The sequence below is a fragment of the Puma concolor genome, chromosome B3, assembly GCF_028749965.1.
Source record: "Puma concolor isolate L17-30 chromosome B3, mPumCon1.1.hap2, whole genome shotgun sequence".
Lineage (NCBI taxonomy): Eukaryota > Metazoa > Chordata > Mammalia > Carnivora > Felidae > Puma > Puma concolor.
Genome location: NC_141672.1, coordinates 23,205,717 through 23,222,288, shown reverse-complemented (window position 1 = coordinate 23,222,288; position 16,572 = coordinate 23,205,717). Strand labels below are relative to the sequence as shown.

General features: G+C 35.7%; 1 protein-coding gene across 9 annotated transcripts in view; it reads right to left on the bottom strand.

The window, feature by feature from the left end:
* CEP128 (centrosomal protein 128) overlaps positions 1-16,572 on the bottom strand; it is a 397,276-nt gene that overhangs the window by 276,772 nt on the left and 103,932 nt on the right. For all 9 annotated transcript variants that reach the window (XM_086709100.1, XM_086709103.1, XM_086709099.1 and 6 more), the window contains one exon: positions 909-1,259. In XM_086709100.1, the coding sequence (XP_086565226.1) occupies positions 909-1,259 (351 nt within the window). The remainder of the gene's footprint in view (positions 1-908; positions 1,260-16,572) is intronic.

Below are 16,572 nucleotides of genomic sequence, written 5' to 3'. Positions count from 1 at the left end.
TCTTAAGGGCTGACAATTGATTTTATAAATATAACTGCCCCACAGTTTGTTTTCTTTTGAAACAAAGTCAACTTATCCAAATGATTATTCTTCTGGAATGTTCAGAATTCTTGACAAGTGACAAATGACAAAGGAGAAATGATAAACCAAGAATACACATGGATAAAAGTCAATCCTGACTTTCCTGATCATATTATAAACATCTTGGTTTAATTCAACCCAAATATAGAGTTGAGAATCAACATAGGAGCATAAAATCCATTTAAACTAACTGATTATACAAGAGAAAAGATGATGTGAAATGCACACATGGATCAGGGAAATGCTTTTTGTTGCTATCAAAAAGGCACAAAAGCCGAGTTTTAAAGAGGCTTGTGACCTGATAACACTACTCAGTGAGACTGTGAACATCACTCATTTAATTAAACCCATTGTAGTTACTGCCAAAAAAAATGGTCCAGTAGTAACTACCACATCTTTAAATGTCTCTTTCCAACTAATACTTAAATTGAAATACATAACAAGATGAGATTCTAAAATTCATACACTGGGGGAAAAAGTCAAGTGATGTTATGGAAGATTTCACTACTCTTTTTCCATTTGAATATTAAAGAACAATTTCAACTTAGGGAACTAAAAGCTAAACTGGGAGATGGGGGAGGAGGTGGATCTCTTTTAAGGGCCAAACTCTAAAAATCTACAGAATGTTAAACTATGAAAAAGGCTTTAAGAAGTTAAAAAAACTAAGTTACTTTTTACCTTGAAATAGCCAAGACATAAAGACTCTCTATCAAGGACATCTTGATAGACTATATGAACAGCATGGCATTCAAGTGTTTGTTCAAAGGATGGATGAATGAATGGTTGGTCACAGCAAAAATCACCCATTGGGAATTTGGCTTTTATACCTGATTATTCTTGTCTGTCAGTTGCTCAAGAGTTTCAGACTGCTTCTCCAGTGCTCGCTCTATTTTCTTATGCTTAAGCTTCCACTGTCTAATGGACTCCTGAGCTTTCGTCTTCAGCTCTTCTCTCCTCTTCTCCGCTGCCTGTCTCAGGGCCTCTGACTGCTGGAACTCGAGAAGGTACTGCTCGGCCTGTTTGGTGGCATCCTCAGCATGGTGAGTCAGCTCTGAGATCTGAAGGTCAGCGCGCTTATGTTTGGCCTCACAAGTCTCAAAGTGATTCTGGATCTCCTTAAGTTGATCCAACATCTGTAGTTGCTGCTTTTCCCTGTTCTCCAATTCACGTGTTAAATTCTGGGAATAAAGCATGTGAAATATTAGGAACATGTTCTTGTCAAAATTGGATGCATAACATATCATCAAACAAGAATCTCTAATGTCACTGAAGTGGGAATCATCTGTATTAAATTTCATTAGTAATCAGTCTAGAAAATATGAGTCCCCTTCTGTGTATTTTATAAGAACATTAGTTGGGAATAATTTTTTATAGAAATAGTTTCCTTTTTTACACTATTTCATTATCCAAAAAGGGAAGATATGTATTTTCCAATTGACTGTCACTGAAATAGAAGGCCTTGTTGATGAGAAAAACAATGTGCATTACTTTTGTAAACTCTCTTGCTTTGTCCAACTGGAAAAAAGATCAATATTTTACAATTGTCAGACTATCATAGCAATCATACAGAATATTTCACTTTCTGGCAGCACATAAAATGCTACAATAAAATAAAAATCTATAATAAAAATGTGCAGTGATGATACAAACATCAGTATAGATAATACTATACTTGAAAGTCTATTTAAAAGGCTCTGAAAGTGTTTATAGATAGGTTATTTCCAGCTAAGTCTAACATTACAAGTTGCTGAACTTATCTCAAGCTTATATGAATCACTGTGGGACAGATATTTAAACAAACTTAAATTTACTTGGAATACGTAATAATCAAGAAAAGCAAACCTGAACTCTTAAAATCTAGTTTCCCTAAAACAGAAGTGGTCAACCATACATTTGGAAATTGCACTAAATCATCATGATTCATACCTATTTTTAATTTGGGAAGAATTGGTGAAGATCTATTTTTAACTTCAAAAATGAGAAGGCACTGCTTTTATATAACATTTTATACAAATAAAAGAATGTTTCCATCTTCAATCTTATAAAGCTTTGGAAAGGAGTGACAAATTCAGAAATAATGTATCCCATAAGCTGCTCCTCCTGAGCCTTACTTTCTAAATACTGGGGGTGACAAAGATAACCTGAAAAGACCATGTGTCCAGGGGACTAAGATGACACTAGGACAAACAATAAATATCATCTACATTGTTGTAAGGTGCCTACATATGAAGACTGGAAATATTTACCAGCTTCCTCTGACTCTAACAGCATAATGTTCAGTTCCAGATTCCATTATATTTGAACTGTGGCTCAAATAAAGTTAAATACAGTTTCTCTCATGATTAAAGTCATGGTTTGACATTCTGGCAAAAAAATAAAAATAATGCCTTAAAATAAGCTTCATTTTCCAAGCAACAGGTTTGCATTTGCTCAGTTTGCTAAATTCAGTGCAGTCTGGAAGAGAGGAGTCATTCCTTTATCTACCCAACCAAAACAGTAAATTGAGAACTATGCACAAGTTTGTGTGGAAAATTCTAAAATGAAATCAGAAAACCATGATGCTGGCTGTTTACCCTTTGCCCTTATCTAAAAGTTTTACCATGAAGCTAGAAATCGACTTTATCAACAAGCAGTATTTATGTGATTTCTCCATCAGCAGAGAGAGGTACTAGTATTTTTTTTTCCCCCAACCAACGCTTCGGAGACTGGGTACCCTTCCTATGTGTTAGCACATAGTTTACTGAATGGCTAATAAGACCTGGCTTAATCTAAATTGGGGAGCTATTCACACTAACAACTAGATTACAAGAATAGATAATGCTAGATACTAAAATGATGAGTGGTTACTTGAAGAGGCCTGTATCTTACAGCCTGGCCGGAGAGGGTTCTCTCTCAGGAGGTGACATAGGAGCTGAGATCTAAATGAGGAACCAACAATAATAGTAATTATTATTATTATTACTACTATTGAAGTTTATTGAGCACTTGAGTTATACAAAGGACTAAGCAAATGCTTTATAAGAATGATCTCATTCAATCCCACTATTATTATCTTGATTTTAGTGATGAGTAACCAACACTTGGAACTTGCCCTAGGTCACATACCTAATATGTGAGGGAACAGGATTCAGACCCAGATTGTCTGACTCCAGAGGCCATGTTTCCAACTCTTTGCTAAGAGGACAGATTCTCAGATGACCCTAATTCCATGCCTCTTTGTCACCTACTCCCACAGTCCTATCTTAGCAAGTTATCTTTTTTCAGAACTGCCACCTTTGAAGTAAGAGGTATGTCCAAGTACTCCCTCTCCTTCCCACTACCCCATCCTCTCCCTCCTTCCTACCCCTTAGGCCTTAGGCTTTATCTACCAATCTGCCCAGCTCCCTCACTCCTTTTCTTGTGATACATCTGCTCCTCATTGTCAGGAAGATGACCACGCCTTGATATTTCGTTTGCTGGCTTTAAATCCAAGTTCTTTGACCTAATTTCCTTAATTTTCACTTTAGCCACTCTGTTGTTCATGTTTCAAACTCCTATTTAAAACAAAACTTGAATGGCAAAATCGTCAGCTCTTGGGGAATTGACAAATTTCCTGTTTCCTATATCCAGTTACTGAGTCCTCTAAGAAAAATCACACAGGAGTATTAGTTGATGTGATGGCACATGGACAGGCAACTCCTCAATGCCCAGAAATTCTACTGCATGCCGCTTTCCAATCCACATGTGGCCCATCTAAAATGTCCTGTCTCAGACCTACCATCTTTTCACTCACTTTTAGTATGTAACATAGCTCCTCCTTAAGAAATAAAATTGAGGCCATTAGGCAGGACATCACACAAATTTCCTTAATGTATTATTGTAAAACTTACCAATGGCTAATCTGTCCTCCTCTCCAGCCTCTGGGGAAAAGGGATCCTTCTTAAATAAATTAGCCTATCTTTGTAATTTCCTTCCACTTCCATCAAGGGCTTCACTACAACAATTATGCCTTCTCTTCCTTGTATTGAACCTCTCTTTTCCTCTTGGATCATTATTCTCTACTATTCCCATCTTTAAAAATCACAGTAATTTTTTTTTTTTTAATGAAACAAATTGAAGATGATACAAACAAATGGAAAGGTATTCCATGTTCATGGATTGGTCCCTACTACCCAAAGCAATCTACCCTTTTAATGCAATCCCAATCAAAATACCAAAAACATTTTTCACAGAGCTAGAAAAAATAATCCTAAAATTTGTATGGAACCATAAAAGACTCCAAATAGCCAAAGCAATCTTGAAAAAAAAGAACAAAGCTGGAGGTATCACAATCCCAGATTTCAGTATACTACAAAGCTATAGTTATCATAGCAGTATGGTACTGGCACAGAAATAGACACAAAGATCAATCGCTTCTCGGCCTTTTGGCTAAGATCAAGTGTAGACACAAAGATCAGTGTGAATCAAGAATCCATAAATAAACCCATGCTTTTAAGGTCAATTAATCTATGAAAAAGAAGGCAAGAATATACAATAGGAAAAGTCAGTCTCTTTAACAAACAATGCTGGAAATACTACACAGCTACATGCAAAAGAATGAACCTGGACCACTTTCTTACACCATACCTAAAAATAATCTCAAAATAGATTACAGACCTAAACATGAGACCTGAAACCATAACTCCTAAAAGAAAACATAGGCAGTAATTTCTTTGACAATGGCCATAGAAACAATTTTTCTAAATATGTCCTTTGGCAAGGAAAACAAAAGCAAAATTAAATTATTGGAACTGCACCTAAATAAAAAGCTTTTGTACAGTAAAGGAAACTATCAAGAAAACAAAAAGGAAAAAGGCAACCTACCAACATGTAGAAGATATTTAAAAATGATATATCATATAAGGAGTTTATATCCAAACTACATGAAGAACTTACACAACTCAATACCAAAAAAAACCAATAATCCAAATAAAAAATAGAGAACCTGAACAGATCTTTTTCCAAAGAAGACTTACAGATGGCCAACATACACATAAAAAATGCTCAACATCATTAATCATCAGAGAAATGCAAGTTAAAACCATATTGAGATATCACTTTATACCTGTTAGAATGGCTAAAATCAAAAACACAAGAAATTACAAGTGTTGGTGAGGATGTGGGGGGGGGGGAGGGTGGGAAAGGAACCTCCATGCACTGTTGGAGGGAATGCAAACTGGAACAGCTACTGTGGGGAAACAGTATAGAGGTTCCTCAAAAAATTACAACTAGAATTACCATCTGATCAGTAATTCCACTACTCGGCATTTACCTAAAGAAAATGAAAACACTGATCCAAAGAGATGCATGTACCCCTATGTTTATTGCAGCATTATTCACAATAGCCAAGATATGGAAGCAACCCAAGTATCCACTCATAGATGAATGGATAAAGAGGTGATACACACACACACACACACACACACACACACACACACCACACTGGAATACTATTCCAGTGTAAAAAATAAAAAAAATCTTGCCATTTGCAACAACATGGATGGACCTAGAAGGTATAAAGGTAAGTGAAATAAGTCTGAGAAAGACAAATATCATATTATTTCACTCATATGCAAAATTTAAGAAACAAATGCACAAATAAAAAAGAGACAGACAAAAATAGATAGACTCTTCAATAGAAAAAATAGACTCTTAAACAGAAAAAAAAAAAAAATTAACTAGCTGTTGTCACAGAAGAGGGGATGGGGTTATATCTTGATGAGCCCTGAAAGATGTGTGAAATTGTTAAGTCATTGTGTTGTATAGCTGAAACTAATGTAGCACAGTGTGTTAATTATACTTGAATAAGAAAATAAAATCACAATATTATTTTTTAATGAAGCAAACAAAACCTTTATCAATCCAACATGATCTAACCAGCACCCTACACTCTTCTATTAAGCCAAACTCCTAGAAAGAGCAGTCCACACCTGATACTTCACAATTTTATTCCTAATTCATTTCTCCATTCATTGGATCTCGGTTCCATCCCTACCATACAATTAAAATAACTCTCATCAAGACGCCCAAAGATCACCTATAGCCAAACACAACGAACTCTTTAACAATCTATCCTAGTTTCCTATGTGACACTGTCAATTGCCCCTTCTGATTTTTACGTCTCTCTTCTTCCCTGACTTTCATAATACCGCTCTTTACTAGTTCTTTTTCTTCCTGTTCTTTAATAATCTCCTTTCCTGGGTCTCTTCTACATTTAGCCTTTAAATACAGATAATGCTATAGGGTTCTAGTATTAAGCACCATCCTATCTATAAAATATCTCTAATAAGTAAGTATGTAGGTAGACAGAAATATAAGTGATTTATAGTTCAGAAGCCAGACTGATAAATTCCAGGCCTTTAAATACCTAACTACATAATGACAGGCTACATTTGGGAATCCCACAGACATCTTAATTTTAGTATGTCAAAAAAACTGAATTTATTTGATGCCCAACTCCGAACAAAAAGGTGGTCCTGCTAATAAAATGGCAGTAAAGACTTTCTCTGCTGAGAGAGTATAGAAATGGGAATGGAATTGTATATTTAAATAGTGAGAAAGTCTGAAATAACTGCTATAGGAAAAGAAGAGAAAATGAACAAGAGATAAATGTTTAAAAGCTAACAAACAGAAATAAGGTCACAGTGAGCCTCAAATTCATAATGGACTCAAGTATACAAATTTTTCAAATTTCTCCAGCAAGCTTTTGAACCCAGGAGGAAAATTAGTTCAACACTATTTATTCTTCTGCAATTACAGAACAAGAATAGGCACATGATTAATATACGTAAGCCCAGAGCTTCAACACATAAATTCCTTTGTTCTCACATTTTAAAAATTATACACTTTCATATTAACATATTACATACAATATTTCACTGAGAAGAGTATTTGAAAACATCACGGTATTGATTGGGTATGTTAGTATAAATAAACAGAAAAGGATGAGGTTCTAATCCTGAGGAATTGTAGTTCTCACTACTGATGGGAAAGTAGGTTTGAATTTGAACTGGATGAACACTGCCTCTAACTGCCCTGAGTCTGGAAACTGTTGCTACTGATTTGCTCCCAACAGTCTATCTGTGTTATACTTCAGGTAAAACCTGTCATAGAATTCCTTCCTATATTCATTCCTTGGCAGGTTCTACTCAGCCACTGTTTTGACTTTTTTTTAATCCCTCTTCCTCAAATAACCAATCATAATTATCTAGTTGTAATATACATTTCTCCCCCAACAATCAAGAGATTACAGAACCCTCATAACAATCCTTAGCACACACACATATACATAGAGCACACAAGTAAACAAACACATCATTAACCCACAAATAAATGTTTTCATATACTAAATATTAGTATCTTCCTATGTACTACATGAAATGCTAAATGAAAAGCAATTTTATTTATTCCATTAGAATGATTTTCAATTCTGTTAATACTATCATACATTCCTGGAAGCCTCTTCTATCCTAAAGAACTTTTTACAATTAAATTATATGAAATTATCTCAGCCACTAGAGCAGGGTGGTTAAATTTCATATCACTTAATCAAGTCTATTATTTATTTATCACTACATAAGTACTGTCAAAGACAAACGCAATCCAAAAACATAAAAATGTTCTTTTTCCCAAGAATTCCTTCCAGTTTTTTGGTAGAGAAGACTTTTTGGTTCCTAAAGGGAACCTTTTAGGTTCTGTAGCTGGTCCTGATAATTAAACCATCATAAGACGGATTAGCAGAAGAAAAGCACACAAATTTTATTTAATATTTATACATATACCTAAGAGCCTTTGTTGGAAACATGAAGACCCATAAAAGTGGTTAGGACCAAGAGCTTCTAAGCCTTTTTTAATTCATTTGAATTTATAAATTCTAATTTATGACAAGAAAAAGGAAAAGGGATCTAATGAGCTTCTAGGGGGCAGTAAACTGTAGACAAGTGACTAGGAAATACATGGTGGAAACTAACGGAAGATCAGGGTTATTTTAGGTTTGTCTGTTCAGATCCATTTTGGAATCAGCTCCCAGTTTCCAATGATAAAAAATGTTCTTCTCTTCCTGGTAGAGGGAGGGTATCTTCCTCAGGGGATTCTTGAGGTATCTACCTCAGGGTATCTTCTTTTTAGGTAGAAAAAGAGCTCAGAGTACCCTTCCGGCATCTACTATTTCTCAAGTGCCTTCAGCTCAAAGTAATCAATATACCAAAGTGGCATATGTTGGGGTGGTATGTCCTGATCCCTTTCACAGTACGTTACCAAAGGTTTATAAAGCTTAAAAGCTCCAACTTAACCTAAAACATACATTTAATGTCTTTTTCTGTTTCTCTTTCTTCAGGTAGGAAAACATGTTAATGAGCAGTTGTGTTGAGGGTCTCAGGTGTGGCAAGAACTTGAAGGAGTCACTGGATTCAGTATACAGTCGTACTTACGCTAAGATTTATGAGAGTGAAAAGATACACGGCAAAATCAGCAAAGAGAAAACAATGTGGGGCATAAACCAGTGGAGACCAGGCACAGGCTTCCAAGAGTCCTGTCTCAGTAGTCACACAGAGTGTACTCAATTCTTCCAGCAGTGAATTCCGACATGTATGAAGTACTATCTACCAAGAAAGCTCACTAGAGACTCAGTTCCTCAAGTTTTAATTACAACTAGTCACTTACGTACCATTTGCCTGGTATATACCAAAATTCCAGACTCCCAGAAAGAAAGCAAGTGTTCAGCATAAACCATATTCTTTGTAGAAAAGGTCTAGGCACCATGAGCTACACTCATCAAGGAAAGTTTCCAACTTGATCATCATTAAGGCTCCCAGATGCCAAACAAGGGCCTATTTTGCAAGCAGGCCTAAGGAAACTGTTAACTACTATGTTAACTCTTTTCGTCCTTGTATTAAAATGGCCAAAGAATAGACAGAAAGGAAAAGAATGTATTAAAGAATGCATTACAGGGGCTCAGTCAGTTAAGTGTCAGACTCTTGAATTCAGCCCAGGTCATGATCTCACAGTTCATGAGTTCGAGCCCTGTTAACAGGCTCTGTGCTGACAGCGCAGAGCCTGCTTGAATTCTCTGCCCCTCCCGGCTTGCACGCACATGCACGCTCACTTGCTCTTTCTCTCAAAAATAAACGTTTTAAAAAAGAATTTAAAAAAAAAAAAGAATGCATTAGCATTACAGCAATGCATTTAGAAGATGGGAGAAAAGAACTCTCCCCTTGAAACTGGCTTTGGCTGCCAATGGCTCCCTTTTTAATTGCTGCAGTGGTCGTATTCAAATTTTAAGAAAACAACAGACAGCGTACTCAAATGAATAAGGCATTAAAACGAAAACAGAAAATGTTAAAGAGATATTCTATTTTAACACTTTGTTTTTTTTTTAACGTTTATTTATTTTTGAGACAGAGAGAGACACAGCATGAACGGGGGAGGGGCAGAGAGAGAGGAAGACACAGAATCGGAAGCAGGCTCCAGGCTCTGAGCCATCAGCCCAGAGCCCGACGCGGGCTCGAACTCACAGACCGCGAGATCGTGACCTGAGCTGAAGTCGGACACTTAACCGACTGAGCTACCCAGGCGCCCCGAGATATTCCATTTTAAAAAGTAGTGTGGTGGTGCCTGGGTGGCTCAGTCAGTTAAGCATCTGACTCTTGATTTTGGCTCAGGTCATGATCCCAGGGTCATGAGATTAAACCCCGTGTTGGGCTCCATGATCAGCATGGAGCCTGCTTAAGATTCTCCCTCTCTGCCTCCCTCCCACTCACACACTCTCTAAAATAAAAATTTTTTTAAAAAAATTAGAGATGTGATTCAATGCCTATATTTTAGAGATAAGGAAATTGAGGGACAAGGAGATAAAGTAATCAATCCCAGATAAGGGAGGTAGTTTACAGCAGGAAAAAAAAAAAAAAAAAAAAAAGACTAGCCACAGGTCCCTAATATTAAAACTAATATTGATTCCATATAGTTAGTAACTATATTACCAACTTGGATACTAGCCAAACAACCTTTTAAATAATTAAGTAAGATACCATGTTCCTGAGCTAGGAGGAAATCCTGAATAGGAATTATACAATATCTGATGCATGTATGTTTCTGGAAACTTCTGAAGCTGAAAGGAAAAAAAAACTCACAGAATAGAGTTGGCTTGGTTAAAACAAAATCAGGCATAGACTAGCTATCCCCTCCTATGTTCATGACCCTGCCGAGGGACCAAGGAAAGTACTGTATGGGAAATACTGATTGGGATAAATACAGCTAAGCAGGAGGGAAGGGACATCAGTGCTGGCTAGTAGAAATAGGATTTAAGCAAGTAAATTCAAGAGAAACTACTCTGATCAGCAAGAACTCATCAAGAAAGGCACATAAAATAAGGAGACAATGGGCAAACTCAAGTGTCAAGAACAGAAAAGACTGGGTCACTGATCAAATGACAGGCATTTAAGACCAATGGTAGCATGGGCAAGAGCCACAGGCTGGGCCACCAGGGCTGTTCATGAAGAGTAACTTTCAGGGCACCTGGGTGGCTCAGTTGGTTAAGCACCCAACTCTTGATTTCAGCTCAGGTCATGATCTCATGGTTTGTGGGTTAGAGCCCCATGCGGGGCTGTGTTCTGGCAGCACGGGGCCTGCTTGGGATTCTCTGTCTCCCTCTCTCTCTGCCCTTCCCCTGCTCGTGCTCACTCGCTCTCTCTCTCAAAATAAATTAATAAACAGTAGGGGAAAAAAAGTAAATTTCAAGAATGCTAAAAAGAGATTTAAAAAGTAAAGTCAGGAACCAGGTTGGGGGAATGGTGAAATCCAGCTTAAGCTTTCAAAAGTTGTTCGGCAAGGGAATAACATGATCAGATATGTGCTTGAGAAAGATTAATCACCAAAGGACATTATGCTAACACTAGGATATTAAAATATTATAGCAACATTAAAAATAATTGAAGATCATCTTTTTAAAGCAGGAATGGACTTTTAGAACCAATTTTTTCCTCATCCGAATTCATTTCAGCAATCAAATTCAATAGAGCTGTCTTATAATAGATAAGAACCATCTATGGCATTCAAGAGACTAGGAAAAAAAAAAAGAAAAAGCAAGAAAAAAAATCACCTGTCAGTCTTTCCAAAGAAAATACAGGTATGTTTTCATTCATTCCAATAAACATTTACTGCACTCAGCAACAACCAAGCTTCTGAGACAAAAAGATGAATAAGAAGGCGTGGTTCTCCATTCTACTGCTACAGAGAACTACACAGCATAGTTGGGGAAACAGAGACATAACAGTTATTTTTAATAAATGTGATGTATGTGAGCAATTCTTTCTTCTGTATTTCAAATTTTGCCTCTCTTCCCAATTTATGCTACCTAATCTACACTTCTGTTTCATTTCTTACTGTCTACCTCTGTTCTTATCTTTATATAATGTTTTCTAGCAATGATTCTTTGTCAAAAAGAAAAGAGCCCTGAGCTAACACCATTAGGCGGTGGCTAAGGGATCAAAAAGAAGATAATCTGCAGTTGCTATTGAAAGTAATAAAGAGAAAGAGAGCAAGCAAAGGAGGCAGGGGGAAGAAAGAGACAAACAGAGCCAGAGAGAAAATGAGTGTCCGTGGCAGTCAATCTCAGAAGTCAACAGCAGCTGACACAGCCAGGGCAAGCGTGTGCCTAGCACTCCTGTCCTCTGTTTCCCTTAGGTAGCTTCCTTCATGATGGAAGTGCTCCTAATGCTGGTGTTGGCAGGGGAAATGGGAAATGGTGTTGAGAGGAGAAGGGGCAAGAGGGAAAAAGATCAGCAAGAGAATCCGATCAACTAGACACCTCTCCCAAACATATGCAAATAATCTTTTGTAAGAATTCAAAATAACTTGATTTTGCAATGTTTGAAAATGAATGATTCCAAATCGGGGGCAAACCAAATAGAAATACAATTATTTGTAAAGGCTCTATATAGTAATGAAAAATCAGTGCAGAGAAAAAGCCACTTGTTCAATTTGTTCAATCTTCCCAAACAGTTTGATTAAAGTGCCTTCTAAATTCTAGGACAAAATTACCTATAAATTTTTCTTTTAATTCTTATAATTCTAGCCTTTCAGTTTTACATTCATCAAATATATGGTACCACAGTTGAAGATAAACACACACACCACACACTTTTTTAGTACACTAAAAACGTTTACAATTATGTATTTGTATTATACCCACTTTACCAAAACTAATAAATACTTTTAAGTTTTAATTACTACAAAGATTAAGAGTTTTTATATCTTGGTATTGACAACCAGTTATTTTAAGGGTGTTTTGGTTACCAAGTTTCCTTGGTTGAAAACACCCTTATTAATTACGATATTTCTCATATAAAAACACACAAAACCACAACAGAATGATCTGTTTCACAATAAGGTCTCTAAATACCCAGCACCGTGAAAAGTAGCAACTCTCTGTATCAAAAGGATACACTGAAACAAAAACGATATTTAAAGTACAGGCATATAAATCCAGTTCTTTATATGGACAAAAACAGTGACATTCAAGCTAATACGTAACACACAAGCCTCAAGTAGAACACCATTAGAAACAGATTTCAATTAATTACCTTAATATCGACTCTGTGAACAAAGATAAGACTAATTCCAGTCCAAAATATGACTTCCTTAAAGAAGACACAAGATGAAAACATTGATTGAATAGGGATATTACAGCCAAAAGGAGATGCAAATTTCTCAGGTGAGAAAGAGAACTGATTCAAGTACAGGAAAAAAAAAAAAAAAAAAGAACACTAAAATTTTATTTATTTTTTTGTGTGTTTATTGAAGCTAAACTCTTTTCTAGCATGTTGGAACATTTTAGTTTCCATGTGACTTTGCATATATAGATGATTTAATTTTAACAAACCTAAAATGGACAGGAGGCTTGAAAAACAAAAAACAAAAACAAAAACCTGCAAAGAAACTACAGATTGACTATAACATTACTAATGAACAGGAAGGTATTTGTAAATATGATATTAGGATTAACATGAATTCAGCCAGCATTCGCAGAGTGCCAACTATGGACACAGGGCTAGGCTCAAAGACAAAGCAAGGTCATGTTTCTCAGCTAAAAGAAAACCTGATTACTAGCACTGTGGTTTAGGACCAAAAGCAGTCAGTCCCTATGCCCAATTCCTTCTAATACATTCTCCCATTCCACAGAGGCTACAAAACTGAACGTTCAGTACTCCCTTGAGCTAGGTTTGGGGGCAAATCAGACTCAACAGAGACAGAATTAAACTGTGGAAATGAGGTGGAGACAATATACTTGCTAATTTGGCTTTTTGCTGCTGGCCAGCAAGGTCTCATAGATAGAATTTATTTTGTTCTGCAGTGAATATCCCCCTTCATGCTACCCTTTCTTAGAAGCCTAGGCCAAGCCACATCTGCCAATATTATTATAAACAACTATTGCATAAAATACCTAGAGCAGTTCTATTTCCCACACTAACCCCTACCTGATGTTATAAAGTTTTGCCTTTACTGTATAAACAAAAGGACAGATTTAACAGTATTTCACCTGAAATTCTCAGATTCTCAATTAAGCCATGCCCCACTCACCTCTATTGGGAAATGAGCCTGACAAATTCTTGCATGTCTTGATAAACTCATTCATTTCGGTATAATTTAGGTGTTTTATGAACTGATAGTGAGAGGACAACTAATCAATTTTCCACAGTCAGGAGAGTTAAGGCAAGTCTCTGAATAAAAGAACTCAAATCAATCAAAACAAGTGTGGTAGCCCCAAAATATAGCTACACACAGCTAAATTAGACCATCACTCATTGAGATCACACTATTTAAAACTTTTTTAAGTCATGATTGGCTGAAAGTAGAATATATACCTAAAATCTGAGTCAATTTTTTTTAATTCAAGCAAAATACATATTAATTGTCTTTAATAACTGATCTAGGAGCACCTGGGTGGCTCAGCTGGTTTGAGTGTCCAACTCTTGATTTCAGCTCAGATCATGATCCTAGGGTCATGAGATCAAGGCCTGCATCAGGTTCCACACTTAGCATGGAACTTGCTTGCAAATCTCTCTCAAAAAATAAAAATTTTTAATTAAAAAGTTCTTAAAAATAAGGAAAAATAACTGATCCAAACCCTTTTATGAGTTAGGGATCAGTCACATTAAACATCAGGGATCACTGTAGTAACCATGTCACAAATAAATTCTTCCTTTACCAATATAACCTTCTGTCTTTTCTATCCTTCTAATTTTGACCATGTATACTAGTATCATTTTCTTTTTGTCAAATGAAGCAGAGATACATAAAAGGACATTAATCCCAAATAACAGGTTCCTTGGACTTTCTCAGTGATTAAAAATAATTACTTCTCCACAAATCCTATGAGAACATATCTGCTTCATACAACTATAGTTTCCTTGTACTTTTTAATGAAACATGATACTTAGTTTAAGCAAAGTATAGAAAATAATGTTCAATTAATTAAATACATTCATATCCTTGTGAAGAAATAAAATATTAACTTCTGTTTCATTAGTCATGATGTTCACTACATGGAATATTTTAAATACACATTTCTTCACAGTATTCAACTTAAAACACAAGGGGACATATAATTAACATCTAGGCCCCAGCAACACACTGGGGAAGTTCTGACCCTGGCACACATTATCTCAAAGTACATTTGTGTTTTCTTAGTTTTTCTCACACTCTGACTGATAATTTTAACTCTGCAACTCTGATGTTTAACTAAAGCAAGCACTTTGGGAGAAGAAAATTTGAATATAGATGGGAAAAAACTATTCTGCTTTAAGCAGATTGGTATTTGCGACCGCTTTTGATTGAAGCAGAACAACCTCTGATTATACATTTGCTATGAAATGTATTAGGACAAAGCAGGCATCAATAAAACACAGACACCTGTGTTCTTACCAATACTGATGTGGCAGCTGAGGACCAACATAAATTACACAGTTCAACTAAAGAAATATTTTATCTCTAATTACCTGACATATAGTCAAGAGGAGAAATTAAGTGTAACCTAACACTTAATATTAACGTTCTACATTCTAATAGAGAATTACGGTTTATTTGAAAGAAAACAGACATGTTATCTTACGTGACACAGTAACATTGTGCAGTTAAGAGAAATCAACTTTTCTTAATTTCTCAATTTTGATTTCTTGAAAGAAATCAAAGCTAAGGAAGGCTAAATGGAATGGGGGAGCCTTTTTTTCTTTTGTTAATACTGTTTCAAACAAAAATAATGCTCTCTAGAGATACCACCTCATATCCATTAGGATGGCTACTACTAAAAAACAAATAAATAAAAAACAGAATATAACATGTGTTGATGAGGATGTGGAGAAACTGGAACCCTTGTGCACTGTTGATAGGAATATAAAATGGTATAGCCACTGTGGGAAAGAGTATGGTGGTTCCTCAAAAGATTAAACACAGAATTACCATATGATCTAATAATTCTACTTCTGGATATATACCCCAAAAAACTAGGAGCAGAGTCTCGAAGAGATATTTATACACTCACAGCATTATTCCTAACAGCATTATTCACAATTGCTAAAATATGGAAACAACCCAGGTATCCATGAACTGACGGATAAATAAGCAAAATGTGATATATATTTTGCTTATCTATGGTATACCATATATGGAATATATATACCATAGATAAGCACAATATAGACCTCATTTTGCTTAATTATGCATCAGTGTATATATATATATATATATATATATATATATATATATATACACACACATACACATATGTATGTGTGTGTGTAGATATAGATATATAGATATATGGATTCCATATATGGAATATATAAGAAGGAAATTCTGCAATATGCTACAACATAGATAAAACTTGAGGACATTATGTTAAGTGAAATAAGCCAACCACATCAATAGAAATACTACATGAATCCACTTCAGTGAGGTACTCAGAGTGGTATAATAAGCATAATAGTGGTTGCCAGAAACTGAGGGAGATAGGAAGTGGGAGTTGTTATTTAATAGATACAGAGTTTCAGTGGGGATGAGAATGGATGGTTGTACAATAATGTGAATTTATTTAATACCATTGAATTGTACATTTAAAAAATGGTGAAGATGGTAATTTTATGTTTTGTGTATTTTACCACAATGAAAGAAAGAAAGAAAGAAAGAAAGAAAGAAAGAAAGAAAGAAAGAAAGAAAGAAAGAAAGAAAGAAAGAAAGAAAGAAAGAAAGAAATTAAGAAAGAAAGAAAGAAAAGAAAAGAAAGAAAGAGAAAGAAAGAAAGAATAATCCCTTTCTTGACTCCTATACACTTAGAAAGGGCTGGCTATGAAGGATGTTCCTTTAATCAGTTCTCAATCAAGTCCAAGAACACCACCTTCCCACAACACAGCCAGGTCATATTTCAGACAATCAAAGGAAAATCAGTGTGCTTTCTACACCCACAGGAATATAAGACATGGC